General features: G+C 39.3%; 1 protein-coding gene across 2 annotated transcripts in view; it reads left to right on the top strand.

Moving 5' to 3' along the window:
- Nucleotides 1-10,635, top strand: part of BICD2 (BICD cargo adaptor 2) — a 152,485-nt gene extending 141,850 nt beyond the window's left edge. Inside the window, exons 7-8 of one of the 2 annotated variants that reach the window (XM_077822370.1) lie at nucleotides 5,029-5,239; nucleotides 8,456-10,635. In XM_077822370.1, the coding sequence (XP_077678496.1) occupies nucleotides 5,029-5,239; nucleotides 8,456-8,461 (217 nt within the window). In that variant the 3' untranslated portion in view covers nucleotides 8,462-10,635. Of the gene's footprint in view, nucleotides 1-5,028; nucleotides 5,481-8,455 lie in introns of those variants that run through there. The other variant, XM_077822368.1, reaches the window with a different exon arrangement.
- Nucleotides 10,636-18,152: the final 7,517 nt, after the last annotated feature.

Consider the following 18,152-nt stretch of genomic DNA (forward strand, 5'->3'; position numbering starts at 1 on the left):
GGAGGACTAAAACTGAAATCCGCTCCCCCTCACCTCCTCAAAGTCTTTTAATACAAATTTTGCAATGGAAATCAAATGAATGGCTGCAGCAGTTATAAATCAGCCTCACTGTAGTGAGGTTGGGAGCTGAAGTGTGCAGTTCAGATTGAAAAGAAATTGATAGTTTGGTTCTATCTGCAAACAGTTAGAAAAGCAGAGAAATTTTGCTCTGATGTTCATCCTGTGTGATCCTGTTACCTCAGTGAGGACTGAGGGGTAGATGTAGCTGAGGGTAGCCGCTCTGTGCAGGATCAGCTTCCAGCAGTCCTGCACTAAACGCAAGTGGTGTAAACTGGGACCAAATTTCACCTAATGAATCGTCATGTTTTAGGGCCAGATCACATTCTGCTGCAGGGGAAAAAACCAAGAGGTCACAAGATACTATGAAAACTCCATGGCTTATGGTAGCCAAGTTTCCAAAGAGTCAGGTTGGAGGAAGGAGGTGGTAGATTTGCCTCCTCATGGTGTCCACCCAGTGTGTGCTCCCTCTTCCAAACATCATGGATGTCCCAAGAACTGAAGGGAAATCCCACAGATCTCTGGCCATCCTGAGATCTTTAGTCCCTTTGGGCTATTCCTTGTCCTTTCAGCCTCCCCCTTCACCTTTTTGCAACAAAATCCATCTCCATCTGCCAGCATAGAGGGGATGGTGCAGCAGTTAGTGCTGATGGGGTCCAAATGATTCATTCCTGTGAACATTTCTCTGCAGGATTGCTGGGACATGCTGCATAAGGCAGCTATCCCCAGCCACACCCACCCCACTGTCCTCATTCCAAAGGTGGGGAAGTTCTGCAGGGAAGTTTACATGGGACTGCAGGGAAGCTTACTGGGAGAGGACGGAAAATGATGGTCCTAAAGTTTAATTTCTCCTCCATCCAGCATATTTAGGGACACTTAAACTTGTTTCCTGTTGCTTCCTTCCTTCCTCAATACCAGTGACAGATCAGAGGGGATGACTTGGCCCATAGTTTAGGAAGTATCAAGTCTGGTTCCTCTAGTTTTGGAGTGTTTTTTCAATTTTGCCTTGGAAATGTATCTGTTGTATTAAACTCCTTTCCCTATTTACATAGGGTCTGGGGTACCCACAGTTCTTCACCACGCCTTCCTGTCCATGGCATGGATTTTTAAGTCTTACAGTTGTAGTCCTTTTCTCTTCAAGCTTCTTTTGACAGAGTCTTTCCATCTTTCCTCAGTCTTCCACATCCTTTCTTGCTCTCCTCTTTCTCCCATTCTTTTCACAAGTCCAGACCACCTCAAGCATACTCTCTCTAGCCTATCTGTCACTGAGAGTCCCAGGTTTCTTCCTCCTAATGAATTCCAGACACACACTGTCAACTCTCCACTTACCTGCCATTCATCTCAGTCTATTATTTTCTGCTATCTGTATCTTTTTTTCTTCCATCTCTGTAAGATTAATCTTTTCCAAACCACAGCAAGCAGGGACAAACACATGCAGCATGCCCTTTACCTTTCGATTTGTTACTTAATTACAGATCTGCCGCCTTTTTCAGTGCTGTCCCAGCATACTTGGGTTCTTCTTTTCAATTCTCTGGATTCTTTCCAATAGCGCTAAGTGTACTCCCTAAGTACACAAATTCTTTTTCCAAATCAGCTTAAGAACGGCCATACTGCGTCAGACCAATGGACCATATATCCCAGTAACCTGTCTTCCAACAGTGACCAATGCCAGGTGCTTCTGGGGGAATAAACAGAACAGGCAATCATCGAGTGATCCATCCCCTGTCGTTCACTCCCAGCTTCTGGCAATCAGAAGGCTGGGGACACCCATGGGGTTGCATTCCTGAGCATCTTAGCTAATAGCCATTGATGGACCTATCCTCCATGAACTTATCTAGTTCTTTTTTGGTCTCAAAGTTATACTTTTGGCCTTCACAGCATCCCCTAGCAATGAGTTGCACAGGTTGACCGTGTGTTGTATGAAGAAGTACTTCCTTCTGTTTGTTTTAAAACTGCTGCCTATTAATTTCATTGAGTGACTCCTGGTTCTTATGTTATGGGAAGGAATAAATAATACTTTCTTATTAATTTTCTCCACACCAGTTATATCATTTTATAGAACTCTATCATATCCCCTCTTAGCTGTCTCTTTTCCAAGCTGAAAAGTCCCGGTCTTTTTCATTTCTCCTCATATGGACAGTATTCCATACTCTTACTCATTTTGGTTGCTCTTTTCCAATTCTAATATATCTTTTTTGAGATGGGATGACCACATTTGCAAGCAGTATTCAAGATGGTGGCGTACCATGGATTTATAGAGTGGCATTATGATATCTTATGTCTTATTATCTATCTCTTTCCTAATGTTTCCTAACATAGTTAGTTTTTAGGACTGCCGCTGCACATTGAGCAGATGTTTTCAGAGCAGTATCCAGAATGACTCCAAGATCTTTCTTGAGTGGTAACAGCTAATTTAGACCCCATCATTTTGTATGTATAGTTGGGATTATGTTTTCCAATGTGCGTTACTTTGCATTTATCAACCTTGAATTTCATCTGCCATTTTGTTGTTCAGTCACTCAGTTTTGAAAGATCCCTTTGTAACTCTTTGCTTTGGACTTAACTATCTTCAGTAATTTTGTATTGTCTACAAATTTTGCCACCTCATTCTTTACCCCTTTTTCCAGATCATTTATGAATATGTTGAACAGCACAGGTCCCAGTACAGATCATTGGGGGACACCACAATTTACCTCTCTCCATTCTGAAAACAGTGACCATGTAACCAGTTACGGATCCATGAGAGGACCTTCTTTCTTATTCCATGACTGCTTACTTTGCATAAGAGCCTTTGGTGAGGGACCTTGTCAAAGGTTTTTTGAAAGTCCAAGTACACAATATTCACTGGATCACCCTTGCCCATGTCTGTTGACCCCCTCAAAGAATTCTAATAAATTGGTGAGGAACAATTTCCCTTTACAAAAATCATGTTTGATTCTTCCCCTAACAAATGGTGTACATCTATGTGTCTGATTCTGGGGTGTTTTTTGTTTTAAACTATAGTTTCAACCCATTTGCCTGGTACTGAAGTTAGGCTTACCGGCTTATAATTGCCAGGATCACCACTGGAGCATTTTTTAAAAATTGGCATCATGTTAGCTATCCTCCAGTCATTTGGTACAGAAGCTCATTAAAATGATAGGTTACATTCCACACTTAGTCGTTCTGCAGTAGCTTCTCTCCTGAAGTGTCAACCACCCACCCTTCTTACACGTTCCCTACTTGCACAGCTTCAGTTTTCTTTGTGTTTACCTTCAAACCATGGTCTTCAAACACAGATGCCCACTCTGATACCGTGTTAGCTAATTTCTCTTTGCTGTCAGCCAAAAGAGCCAGATCGTCAGCATACATAGGTTTCTCTGTCTCCCCACTGGCTTGATTCTCCTATTAATTACCTCCATAAGTAGGCTGAAGAGATGAGAAGTCAGCACACTGCCTTGTCTCAATTCCACCATCACCTCAAAACTCTCCAAGAATTCCATGTATTATTACCACCGTAGGTCTTTACTCTCGATACAGCTCCTCCATGAGAAAAAGGGTAGACTCCCATCTATAGCACTGAGTCCAGTTGTCCCTGGTACGCTAACCTACAGTGCAGTCTGAGTGCACTGAAGTTTGACATGAGCATTTAGGGGCCACTGTTGGATACTTTCTTCAATGTGTACTTCAAAATAAAAACTTTTCTCCGGCAAACTCAGTTAGACGGCAAGCTGGCCTCTGCTGCTTTTGAAGTCAATGGGAAAATAATCAGGCCCTTTATAAGGCACAGTGTGTGAATTTGCATTTGAATGCAGATTTTTTTTTTTTCCTCTCTGCTTTAGATTATACGTTTGCTAGTAGCTTGACAGACTTTTCAATACATCTCACAAGAAGGATCTCCCTGGTGGAGGTTTGGCTTTGATTTTATGAAGATGCTCAGTTTTACAGATGTGGCTGTGAGAAATTTCTGCTGGTGTACAGACATATTTATTTTTACACCCACACTCATTATCTCATCTACATACCACACACCTACACATGAGGGGCTTCATTTAGAATTGCTTATGGTGCATGATGCAGTTTTAATAGCTCCCAGGCTCAGTGGAAGTGATTACAGATTAAACAGGTCACAGGCATTTGTGGAGCGTGCCCTGCAAGATGCCAGGTAACACTGGAAGGGCCCACCTTTTCCTTGTTAGAAATTCATTTCCAAGCCATTATATTGCAAACCTATTATTTTTGCATAAAAAGACATACTTGCTCAAAACAAAACAGCAATAAAACACTAATATCTGGTATCTTACACCAGCAAACAGGGTAGGCAAAACTGGAGTTTTGGAATCTACATCTGCTCCTCTTTTAAAAAATAAATAAATAAATTGAACTGAACAGTATTGGGCAGCTTGTAGGCCTTTTCTTTGGGACAGGGAGAGTGACTGAGTTCAGTATGGGGTTGGATGTGCATTGGAAGATACAAGGGGAATTTATTAAATGTCTTTCACATGGAAAATAGGGAAATGAATTCATCTGAGTCAGTGGTAAAATGGCATTAATGGCCATTTCATTAAAAGTTATAGGACCCTTTTGTTCTAACCTACACTTTAGAACTAAAGTCCTAACTTTCTTAATAGAATGCCCCATTTATGTGAAGAATGACTCATGAGATGTAATTCATCACTATCAGGTCAAGTGCGGGGTGCTCAATTTTCAGACAGAGCCCCCTCAAAGAGCTTCCAGGTCCCATACTTGGGGAGTCAGGGAGGCTTATAATGAAGTGGGAGAACTTGAGCACTAAATGTGGGATTTGGAGATCCACAGAAGAAAATAATTGGGCTGCACGGTGGTTTTGCTGAAGTTCCTAAATAAACATGCACATAACAGATTACAAAACTCCTTCCTGTCAGCCAGTGGCCATGTCTGCTGAGCACAAAGGGTTCATGCTTTGTAATGGAAAATAGGGTTGCTAAAGATTCTTGATATATTTCATTGCAGATGTGACGAATACGTCACACAGCTGGATGAAATGCAACGCCAGCTTGCAGCAGCTGAAGATGAGAAGAAGACGCTGAACTCCTTGCTGCGTATGGCAATCCAGCAAAAATTGGCACTGACCCAGCGCCTGGAGCATCTGGAGCTTGACCACGAGCAGTCCAAAAGGGTGCGCACTAAATCTGCTTCCAAAGCCAAGACCAGTAACCCAAGTGTAAGTCATATCCGGTCCTGTGGAGACAGAGCTGAGGGGTCTGTCCTTAACAATCAGGTGTTTTGTGAGAAGTATAAGATCTATTGTGACTAGAAGAGGCATGTAGGAAATCATATTATGCATCTAATTTTTATGCTGTAATTGTCAGCATAAATCCCCACTATCTAATGTTGCGGTGAGTTTGCTTGTACTAGTATGTTGTTAAACCATGTAATACAAATGGTATTATGGTGGTCTTAACTGTAACTAATTCATACGTATGGAGATCTTATTAACAAGTTAATAGTGGAAAGGAACTTTTTGTTTCCACAGTTAACATGTATGGTTTTGCTGTTTATGGGTAAGTGTTAAAAGTGTATACCTGCTATACTACATCTGGTGTTACTGACTGTAGTTTGATTAGCACAAATATGATCCTTTCCCCAGGGTTACAGCATCCTTCAAATAAAAAAAGCTTTCACAGGAAAAAGCAAACCTAAAATCTCCTTGTTAATCTGGTTTGAAAAGTGGTGAAATGCAACACTGGAAATTAGATGTGTAACGTGGAAATGCAGAACATTTCAAAACCAGTACCAAAACTAGATTTGGCTGCTGTGGCAGTCATCAGAAATTTTCTGCCATATCACCACTGACCAAAGTCCCAAAAGGCTTTTATAAGCTATAAAAGTTGGAGAGATATAGGATACATTCTTAAACTCTTTCTTCTCTACTTCAGAGGGTTAACCTAAAGAAACTTGCACATTTATAGTCTATTAAAAATATGCAATATTACCCCATCTAGAATAAAATTGAAAATTAAAAATATTAGGATCCTAACTGATATGCAGTTTCACATTAAAGTTATGCTGTGAAAAAGTGTCATGTACAGAAAGGATGTTTGTGGTCTCATGTTGCTTTTTGCAGCATAACAGTTTGGAAAGAAGGTGTTTTACCTATTACTCTATCCACACCATATCTGTACAGAATTTATATGACTGTGTTCTACTATTTTTAAGTCACAATACAGTTCTTCTCAGCTCTCAGTATTAATCTTAATGGGATAATGTTTCAGAGCTCTGTTTGTGGGTTTTTTTTAATATAAAAAAAATTGCATTCCTTATGCAAGCACACCTTTTGCAGGGCTCTACATTATAGGCACAGGAAATTTAACCTGTTCATCTTGTTAATAAATATTAATGAAGTAGGTTAGCATATGTATTAATCGTAAAAAAAAAAAAAAAATACTTTGTCTGCTATTGGACTTTTAAGGGGCCTTTTTAGCCACTTAATTTCAATATGTTTGATAACATAAAAAAGTGTACTTCATAATTGGTGCCTATACAAGTGATAAATATACAAGATTGAAAAATGTTGCTTTTAAAATTGTGGAAAATTTGTGGAGCACAATAAGGCACATTTTTTTAAAAACAAAAGTTTTTAAAGTGCCTAGCCTCAAACTTTATTTTAATGTAAAGCCCTGTTCGTTTTGTACTTTTTCAAATAATTTTGTATGCTTGTAGTATTAACTAAAAGTAATCCAAGACTGCACAGTTGTCTGCTGATAGTGATGTTTTCTAAAGCCATTCTAATGATCCTGGTGTAGTACTGCCTCATTTCACTACCATTTCTTGTAGATGGTCAGCAGCTTGCTTCCTGTGTATCGCCGCTCTGCCTATAAGTAGTCAGGAGATATCACAATATAAATATAAAGTAATAAGGAGCGCAGCCTGCTTTCCCAATGGAGGGAAAATATAGTCTTTGGCTTCTGAGAGATTTTAAAAAAATGCTTCTAAAATCCACCCAAGTAAATTGTGCAGAAATCTGACATCAGAGTTATGAAAAATCTTGTTTTAAAAGAAATATTTGAATGTGGCATCCTTAAATTTGGTGCCAGAATCACATTCGCCAATATCTATTTTTTTTTAAAAAAAAAGAATGTATTTCCAAGTCTTCTATATGGCCCAATTACCTGTGTACATGAGACGTTTAAAAAGACAGTAATTGTGGCCCCAAAAGCAGGCCCCTGTGCATCAGTTATTACTTCATTTTTAGAAAACACTGTATTCTCCTGAATTTGAACTTTAATATTGCTATGTAGCAGGTTTAATATTTTTAGAAGCAAAATACCTTTTAACAATTTTCAGTCCTGCTTTTCCTCTTCTTTGCTGCACAATCCTCCAAAAGGCCTTTATTCTTCTCATTTTTGCATTGTGGGTAATTATAAAGAATGCCTTGTAAAAGTAGGCATTTAGATTACGAACTCATTTTGCTCCATTAGAAGCAGCTATCATTTTGTTTTAACTTTGGTAGGAAGCTGTTAATACAATTCTTATTGCTTCCCTGTCTCTAGTGGTAGTATTGTCACAACATACGAACGATAGAAAAGGTAAATTTAAGAAACTACATGCATTGATTAGTTTTAAAGTCAATTGAAATTTTATAGGAAGTTTTCAGTATTATCAGAAGGTGACTATTACTATCGATATTGGCTCACATTATCAGTACAAAATATGAATAGTTTTGCTACATCACAACCAGCTTAGTAATCCTTTCCATTTTTATTCATCTCTATGGCTCTTAAAATAAAAAACAGCCAGACGATTTAAGCTTGTCAAGTGTATGTTTTAAAACCTGATCTAAAGAGAAATGAGCAACGGTACATAAAAGTGACCTGTTCCTGCTGTGTGTATGTTTAGATTAATATATTTAAGATTATGGGGGCTTGTACTTTTGTGAAACAAATCTCTTGAAACTTACCTATGCTATGTTAAGTCTTTCATTTCCCTTTCAATGGGTTGGGATTTAGTTTGGAAAACTTATTAAGCCATCACCTACCTCTGCAAGCAGGCTCTTCTTTTGAATGATTACTGTTCTCTGCATTGGCCTGCATGATATACTGACCTGCATGTCTTGGGAGAACCTAAATCTTCATTGATAATGGCTTTTGCATACTCACTGCTGTATCTTTTGCTCAAACAGCATAGCTTTATTCAGTACTTGTAAGAAACCTTCCTGCAAAGCTGTTGCTTCTGAACAGTACTCATGTAAAGCATTGTTCATTAGCTTGGAAAGCACATGCCAACTAAAGTGACTGCCTCTAACTTGGGAAACTAACAGATGCTCCTCAACCGACTAACCTGCTATGGAGATCTTGCAGTGCACTCTGTATTAAGTCAGTTCTTTAACTGATGAATTAGTACCAATTTTTCTAATGTTATTCTGTTTTCCATTTTTCAGCTTTAGAGTAGTTCCTGGAGATGGCCTTTCCAACAGTGCAACAGTATTTCTTAGCCTGCCTCGTTCTGGTTAACAGTGGTAGCCTGTTGCACAAAGAATGGAAACCACTGACCTGATCCTAGATTGTTGTTTGTTTTTTTTTTGTTTTTTTTTTAAACCCACCTTTTTCCAGTATACTACCTGCAATTTTACTTTTATGTCTCAAGTTATAAAACAAACAAGTTTTACCTATAAGTGCTGCTGCAGGAAGAAAACTTACAAGTGCTGAAGAAACCTACTTTGAACGTAACGATCACCATATTAGTTTATGATCTACTAGAAATGTTCAGATGGGGGAATTTTTCTTATTTCATTGCAGATATTAATTTTTTTATCTGATTGTTAAACCTGTGCACTTTTGATATTTTACTTTAGCTTCTTTTAATTCCTTATGTAGAAGAGTTTATATAAAATGCAGTGGTTTGTGCTCACAGTCTCTCTCCCTATTTTGGGCTTGTGCTTGTTGATTTTCGACATCAGCATGTGGCAGAGATTTGGACTATTTCTGATTTTGCTCTAGACGGCGTTTAGAAAAAGAGTTTCAACACAAAAACCAGGAGCTCTGCTAAACTATGTATGTGCTGTGCTTCAGCAACCTTTTTTATTATTATAAAATGTTAAGCTTTATGTGTTAAAATTACTGATTTTTAACTGCCATGTTCATTAAGAAATCCAGGGTATTCAAATTCTGGGGTTTTTTTCATATTGTATTATTATTCTTAGGAATAGTTCAATGTAACAAGAAGAAAACTTGACTTTGCTCTAGTTAAAACAGTAATAGGCATTTGAAAAATATTAAAGTAGTGTTACCTATAAATTCCAGAATTTCTGGGTTTTAGGAAGGTATGAAGTATTATTGATTAACAGAATTTTATACAACTGTATGGCTTAAATTCCAAATTGGAATTGTTTTGTTACTTCTTCATTTTATTGTGCCAAATTATGGTACATTTAGAAAGAAAAATTCTAAAGTTGTCAATGAATAGGGTGTTCTATTTCAGCGCCTTTTTGTCATTAATTACTGCCAGTAGTGCCTTTAATAATTTAAGTGAGACTCCTAGAATAGCTTAGTCTATACAAGAAGAAATGAACGGTTGTTTTGGAACTTAGTAAAGATGTGGAGCAATAAGTGCAAAGCGAACTCCCCTTTCGCACATTTTTAATGGTCGTCTTAATATAGAGATTATATATACACAAGAAATTGTAAAAAATACTGTTAGTCAATGATACTTCATCATGCAGATCCTTGCAAATTCAGGGGTATAGGAAAAAAAAAACGAACCCGAATACACTTTGGGAACCAAAATGGACTTTTATTGAACAAATGAGCAAGATGTATTAACGCATTTGTGGCTACAGTACAGAGGATGTATTGGGAACATTAATGTTCTGTTAGCTGTGTATGGTGGTGGATACAGTTTAACCATAGTATTGTTTGGAAATGTGAAAGACAAGACATTAATACCTACTCTTGCATGTTGTATCTAATCATTGTAATTTCAGGAAACAGAAAGTGAAAAGTGCATCAACAAGCTGTACCCACCTGCCTTGGTGCTGTTTGTTGAGGCTAGTGTGAATCATTAAATTGGTACTTCGGGGGGAGAGAGGGGAGGACTTCCCTCCCTCAAAAAAAAAAAAAAAAAAAAAAAGTACAAATTGTAATAATATTGTCAGTGGGGAAAAGATTTCTGTTTGCTGGAAGAAGCATTATTATTCCTAGATGTGGGGACTTCTTATATTTTCATCTTCTGTTACAGTATTGATTCATAAGAAATATTGTTACATTTAAAAATTACTACATTTGTACGTGGGTATTTATTTGAAATGATGTCAAAGTACTGTATTATGTTTTATGTGCATTACCTTTTAGTGGTGGATTGGTCTCCATTTAATGTCATGCATGTACTCTTGCCAAGTAACCTTTACACAGATCTGAAAAAGTAAATGTCATTGGTTAAAAGAAAATTGTGGAAAACTGATTCGTAAGTATAACTGTGTGTTAATTTGATAACTTTAGGAGGCATAGGGGGCAAAATGTTACTTCCAAATTAATACAAAAAATGTGTGTAATGTAGGAAAGCAATCTGCCTGTGTAAAGGTAGTCGCATTGGCAATATCAATAAAAGAGAAAAGGAGATCTGTTTACTGTGTGTGTGTGGGTTTTTTTTTTGTTTGTTTGTTTTTGCAATGTCTGCCACTTTAATTTGTTGAAATATTCCTAGGTCATTAAGAATCTTAATACAAGGTTAAATGAATATTTGTATTTTTGTCATAGGTTTTACCTGGGAGAAACCTAAAAGATTATTTACATTTGCATATAGTTTGAATAGAAAAAGGAACTCCTACATCTATTAACTGTCGTTCATATGTTTAACAGTAATTTCTGACGGACCCTTCAGAACTCAGAAGGAAGTTATATATACAGCTGACCTAAAACCAGCTTAAATATAGGTACAAAGTCAGCTGTAAGTAGATAAGACTTTTGATCAATCCAAACAACACACAAAGCCTTTTCAGTATGTAGGTTACTATGAGTTGGTCTTGACCTCTAGGGACATGAAATACAGGTCTATGGGATTTTTAAGGTTTATAATACCACCACCCCCCCAAAATGGGGATTGTCCTAAACTAACGCAACTCACTGTAGTTTATGTAACCTGGTATTCAATTCCATTAGAAAAGCTAATCAACTTAATGTACATTGTAACTCAAGGAAGACAATGGCCCATTTCTATTTAGCAAGTGTTCACAAACAGTGTTGGTCTGCTTGCGAAATACTCAGAACTCATGTCTGACAAGGCTCTTGGCCTGATCCTTTAGTGCTTATTCATTCAAAACTTCCCTTAGCTTTAATTGGAGTTTTCCCTGCAGGATTGCTGTGCCTGGAGAATAGATTTTATATAATATATATGCAAATAAGTACACATATAGAACAGAGCAGTTCAAAAGATGAAAGCTTAAGTAAACATCTGTGTACTGGGAAAATAGGAAAATAATACAAGGAAAACATTTATCTTTATTTGTCGTTTGTTTTAATACAATATTAATTTCTTATGCCAGTCTTTGCGGTGTGAAAATTGGGCCTGTCTGGTGGCATGTTGGCACATACTGACTTCAGAGACTTAGTCCAGAGCTGAAATGCCAGACTGACAGATGTTGCTGTATTTAGTCTCAGGTAAAGGAATCTACCAACTAACATAACACCCTTACCTATCCTGGAGAATCAGCAATTTAGAGCTGAGTACTTGTTGCTTGGCAGTAAAGATGGTAAAAAAAAAAAAAAAAAAAAAATTGTATTATTTTATAATCTCTTATAACAAAAGCAGAACTGCACCAAGAGAGACTAAGGGTGAGATTTTTAAAGGTATTTCAATGGGAGGCCCCTGAGTGCTTTTGAAAATCCCAATATGTGCCTGTCTCATCTTGAGAGGCCTAAATACCTTTAAAAATCTGGCTGAGTGCTCAGTCCTCCAATCTGCTGCATACCCTCAACTCTCCTTGACTTTGATGGGTGTTGAAGTCACTCAGCCTCCTTGTAGGATCAGGCTCTAAGAGAAAGGCAAAGCTCTTCTCTAAATCGTGTTTCTAGTAATAAAGATGAAAAGCCAAAGACAAATCAGTTCTGTAGCCTAGAAGAAGGTTTCAAAACAGCAGCTCTACAAACACTATCATTTCCAGTAGATCTGAAGGAATGATCCAAGTATCATTGCAGACAAACTTTCCTAGCTACCCCTAGTAAATAACAGGCAGCTGTTGGAACAGCATGTGAGTTGGTGAATAAGATTAACCCATTTTCTCCCTTCCTTTCTATCCCCAGGCCCCATGTGTAAGGGAGTCAGCAACTTTCCCCAGAGAGGACAGGTTTCAGAAGCCTGTCAGTGCCAAATTCTCATGCTGACATAGGCTGTAGTGTAGACATATCCTTAATTGATAAACTGGGATTAAATCAATTTGAGTGTCCACACAGGAGTTTTCACCAGTGTGAACACATCCATTTAAACACCAAATTTAGTTAAACTGATGCAACTGTGTGAGTAGACAAGGCCTGCAAATAACAGAGCTGTTTGATTTTGCAAACACTGGTTTGAAAGAGTCAAGGTATGGAGGCCCAGAATGTAACTTCCCCTTTTCCTTTTATACAGTATACTATTTTTCAAATAGGTAAAGTGTGGAACAAAATTCCTAACTTGCCCAAGTAAAACAACAAGACTGTGAAAGAGGTGAAAATAGAATCCTAGTGCCCCCTGCTCTGAGCACTAGACCACACTCTCGAGCACTCCAAATCAGCACGGAATTTGTAGAGTGAGTTCACTTTCATAGATTCCAAGGTCAGAAAAGACCATTGTGACCATCTGGTCTGATCTCCTATATAACACAGCCCATGGAACTTCCTCAAAATAATTCTTAGAGCAGATCTTCTTTTAGAAAACATTAAAATGATGTAAAAATTGTCATTGATGGAGAGTTCACCATGATGCTAGCTAAGTTGCTCCAATGGTTAATTATTGTCACTGTTAAACATTTCACACCTCATTTCCAGTCTGAATTTGTCTAGCTTCAATTTCCAGCCATTGGATTGTTTTATACTTTGCTAGATTGAAGAGCCTGTTATTAAATATTTGTTCCCCATGTAGATACTTAGACTGTAATCACATCACACCTTAATCTTCTCTTTGTTAAGTTAAATAGACTGAACTCCTGTATCACTACAAGATATGTTTCTGAATCCTTTAATCATTCTTGTAGTTCTTTTCTGAACCCTCTCCACCAGTTCATCAATATTCTTCCTGAATTGTAGACACCAGAACTGGACACAGTATTCCAGCAGCAGTCACACCATTGCCAAATACAATTTACAGGAGTAAAATAACCTCTCTACTCTTGCTCAAGATTCTCCATGTCCAGCTCATTATCCACCATAACCCCCAAATCTTTTTCAGAGTCACAGCTTCCCAGGATAGAGTCCCCCGCCTTGTAAATATGGTCTACATTCTTTGATAGATGTATACGTTTAGCCATATTAAAACGTATTGTTTGCTTGAGTCCAGTTTACCAAGCAATCCACATTGCTCTGAATCAGTGATCCATCCTCTTCATGATTTACCCCTCTCCCAGTTTGTGTGTCATCTGCAAATTTTATCACTGATGACTGTATGTTGTCTTCCAGGCCATTAATAAAAATGTTAAATAGCACACAGAGCCAAGAAGCGATCCCTGTGGAACCTCACTAGAAACACACCCATTCAATGATGAACTTTGAATTTCAGTGTCCTCTCGAGAGAAGTGGACTTTGTACATTGGAAACATAGCAAGTGCACCTGAGGATGACATCCTCGTCTGGGTTGTGGTGTCTCTGAATTTTCAGAGACTTCTTTTCCTCTAGCAGCTCCTGTTCAAGTCACAGATCTTCTTATACTTAATCCTGCTCCTAAGTACTAGCCATTACTTCCTTGCCAAACTGATTTTCTTTCTCTTCTAAAGGACAAAAGTGGTCTCATAAATGAAACATTGCCAACATTACTCCATCTCCTAACTAAAAGAAATGGAGATAAAGAACCCCGTGAACTTAAAACAGCTTTGGAAATTCTTCAGTCCACATACCTGATTTTAATATTCTAGTATAATAGTATCCTTAGTGAGCAGTTTATCAGATGCTGCCTGGGTTTTGTTGAACCAGCTGCCTATTACCTGACCACACAATTATAATTAAGGTAAATTATCCCTCATCTTCCATATAAAAAGCTAAATCTTTGTTTTCTACCAGCAGTTGAGTGGGGGTTGTTTTTTTTTTAAAGTCTATTGCTCAGCTATTGCAGTATGTTTAGTTATTTATTGTTTTTAAAGCAGACCTGCTTACTCAAGCAAAGGCAAAATCCAGACCAGCAATTCTAGAATCACAAATAGTTTCACCTGATCTCTGGTCATGAGACTTTGTTTCTAATTAGGATAGTTTGCACTGAGATTCTGACATGCATCTAGTTTCAGAATTAGGCACACAATCTATTTCTACTAATCTTCAATATATTGTCATTTATTTTATAGCATGCCGTATACTTTGGAGTTTACCTTAATACAGCTCAGGGGGATAAGAGCAAAATATTTGATCCAACAATGGATCACCAGCTTCCTGTTACCTCCAAATTAACAATGAGTCTTTATTAAACCAATTATGGAATCCTTGCTTTAGTACCTCTCCTTTAAAAACGAACAAGGAAATCTGATATATAATGTTTTGGAAGAACAAGCCAAACCAGACTCTCAATTCTCGAGTGACTATAGCAATCTTTAATGCATGATCCAACACAGGCTCAGAGAACAGCTTTTGAGGCCGGCCGTATTGAGGTGGAGAATAGAATGCATTCTCCTTTACTGTGCAAAAAGTTGGTATTTATCTGGCTGCAGTTGGATGGTTACTGGGTAACTTCTCCAGCTGATGGATAATTTTCTTGCCTCTTATAGAAGTGAGTTATCTATCTTTACTGAAGTGGTATGTATGCATAGATTGTGGATGGATACTTTCTGGGAATCTTGATGCAATCTATACATACATACCACTGCTTGGGAGGATGTTTTGTTTTTTTTTAGTCAGTGCAATTACTTGAGTCTCACAGCAAAAGGCTCAAACTTTACTTCCTTAAGAGAGAAGATAAATGAGGTCTCTTACAGAAAAAGTGGATTACTCCAAGGTTGGTCTTGATCCTGACCATGAGATACACTGGGGATTGTTCATTCTCCGTGCCCATTCACTCCTTGGCCTCTGTGCTGTGACGTCCCAGCGACATGTATAGGCTATAGCCCACTGGTGAATGGGTGTTATGGATCCTCCTCCTCTGCTGATCCACCGGGGACATGAGTTGTTATAGCACCATAGCTCTTTAGTTCAAGTTGAGGTGGCTCATACTCTTAGCTCTGGAGGTCCCCCAGTTCAATCCCTGTTGTAGCAGTGCTCACACTACACTAATGTGTGTACTTTTATCACGCATGACTAGGAAGGGGACCACAAACTTCATTTCACACAGGCCACCAAAGAGACACCGGGTAACATCTTCCGGTCTCTGTTTACGTTACCTTATGAACCAGAGAGAATGTAAATGAGTCTAGCTTTCAGGTACTATGGAGATAAGCAGTTGATTTCTGTTAAGTACAGAAGAAAATCTCACATTGTACAATTTACTGGCTGTTCTGGGCAATTTGGCAGTGCTACTTGTTACCATGGTGGATCTGTCAGAGGGAATGGCACTGAGGTTTGTCTTCACAGGGACTGTGACACATTGTGGGCCTCCTCCTAAAGTCCCCCTCCCTGTGGGCTGTCACTAAGGCTGTCTGGCCTTGCCTGCTAGTGATTCTGGTGCAAGTGTTTCTCTTCACATAGCATTTTTAGGCACAGAATTAAAAAGTACCATTAAAGATAAGGGCAGAGAGAAATAGGTTTGTGTGTCATCCCCCACACACTTTAAAAAACCTTTATGGTATATGGAAGACGCATGAATGGGTTATTTTACTCTCTCTATATCTTCCCTAAAAATATCCCAATTGTCAAGTCTTGTCTTTTTCCTGTCTCTTCTCCCCCACCCTCTCTGGAGGATTTATTGGGCAACACAAAAGAGTGCTCAACCCTAACTGAAGGGGGGCGGTAAAGAGAACTTGTCTCCTATGTGTTTTAATTATGCAGTTCCTAAGCCAAGGAGTCTTAAATAGACTCAGTAAAAATAACCACACCACTGTACCAGGTTCACTGCCCTGGCAGGACATCCAATACACTCTTAGTTTGCCAGTTGTCCACAGCATAGTTTCAGTTGCACCCTAGACAAGACCTTGATTAAATAGGTTTTTGAGACCGCCTTTATACATCAGAAGGAAGCTCAAATGGCCATAAGCCTCCCTTCCCATCCTTTTTCCTTCCCCTTTAATCTTATCACTTCCTTGTGGTCCAGGGATTACCACAGTCACAGCTTCCTCTGGTCCTGTTTCCAATTTGAATAGTGTCTTCACTAGAGCTGGGTGACTAATTGATTCCCCCTCTCCCCCGCAATTTGGCCAGCAAATCGGAAAAAAAATACTTGGTTTGGTTCCCCAAATGCTCTGAATTTGTCAGCAAATGAGAAGTTTCATTCCAGTCATTTGTAAAGAGCCAGGTATGTGTCCATCCATCCTTGTAAGCTTTAGCCCAGTGGTTAGTGCACTTACCTGGGCTGTGGGAGATCCAGGTTTAACACTTGGCTCTGGAGCAGGGGCTTGAAGTCAGCTCTCCCCACTCCCAAGCGAGCACCCTGTCACTAGGCGGCTCTTGGTCTTTCCTGTTGAAGCTGTTCTGCTTGGTATAAATACTTAACTATTCATTGTGCCACAGAGAGAATGACCCTAGCCTGGCGATTAAGGCTCACCTGAGGGGTAAGAGATGTGGATCTCAGTCATCAGCCTGAGTCTAAGGAGAGAGTTGAATCTCCATTTCCTACCTCTCAGGTGGGACACCTTAATCACCAGGCTAGAGAGTCCTTCTCTCTCTTTGGACCAGATTAATAATTTATTCAAAGGGTCACAGCTTTGCAACAGGAGAGAGTGAAAGCAACTCACTCCAGAAGAGCTTATAGCCAGTGGTTAAGATGCTCTGTTGAGAGATGAGGAGGGTGAAGGTCAAGTGCTCCAGAATGGGGATTCAAACCTGGGTCTCCCACATCCCAGGCAAGAGCTCTGACCAGTAGGCTGAAGAGTATCGGGGCACACAGGCTCACTTGCCTGAAGCTAGCCCTGAAAAACATTTCCCGAGCCAAAATTAATCGGGTCAAATTCATTAATCGGGTCAAATAGTTTCGGGTCAGCCAAAACTGCATTTTTCAGCAAATAAACTATTCATGCAACTTCATCCTTTTCCCTCTGGAAGGCTTCCTCCTGGGGTGCAGGGGTATGACTGTTGCTTCTGCTTGGGCCAGCTCCCGGCTCTGGGACACCCTGCAGGAAGCGGTTGCTATTCTTGAGGCTACCTCTCCTACTGCCTCCAGGTGGTGCTGCTACCCCATCGTCTTCTCCCATTCCTCTTCTGGCTGCCTCTAAACACTGCACTGAATCAGAAGGGAAGGTCTTCCATTCCTGGAGGCTTCAGCAAGTTGTTGTATCAACCAGGCAAGGTACTAACAAGCTTCAACAGGACTTTATTTTCAAAGTGGAAACCTCTTTACCAAGCGGCTGCTGCACCCTCTGTAGCTATTTTCCAGCCTCTCAACTCCTCCCCCGTCCTTCCTGTTTCCTGTCCTTTCAGACTCCCAACAGCCAGTTCTCCCAATTCTAATAATTACAAGCAACATCTGAACACCACGTTCGCTCCTCTCTTAAGAAACTCTCCCAATTAAAATAAACATTGTTGTTCTAACCACAGGAACAAATGTGAAACAAGACACAATACTGTTGGCAGAAATATTATACTGAAAACACTGTAGATACTACATAACAGTCTCTAGTCCAGACAGGTGGTTGTCTGGGTCTGACAGGCCGTCTCTCAAGCCCCGGTTCCAGTGCAATGTCTTGTTGTGTTGGTACTATGGTGAAGTCATCCAGTGCAGACTGGGTGTTGGCATAATCTCCTCTTGGTACATAGGCAGGTGCAAGATAAGAAGCATTCCATACCTGCCCATCAGAAAGTCAATAGGTGTAAGGTCCCTTC

This window comes from Eretmochelys imbricata, chromosome 7 (assembly GCF_965152235.1).
Source record: "Eretmochelys imbricata isolate rEreImb1 chromosome 7, rEreImb1.hap1, whole genome shotgun sequence".
NCBI classification, from domain to species: domain Eukaryota; kingdom Metazoa; phylum Chordata; order Testudines; family Cheloniidae; genus Eretmochelys; species Eretmochelys imbricata.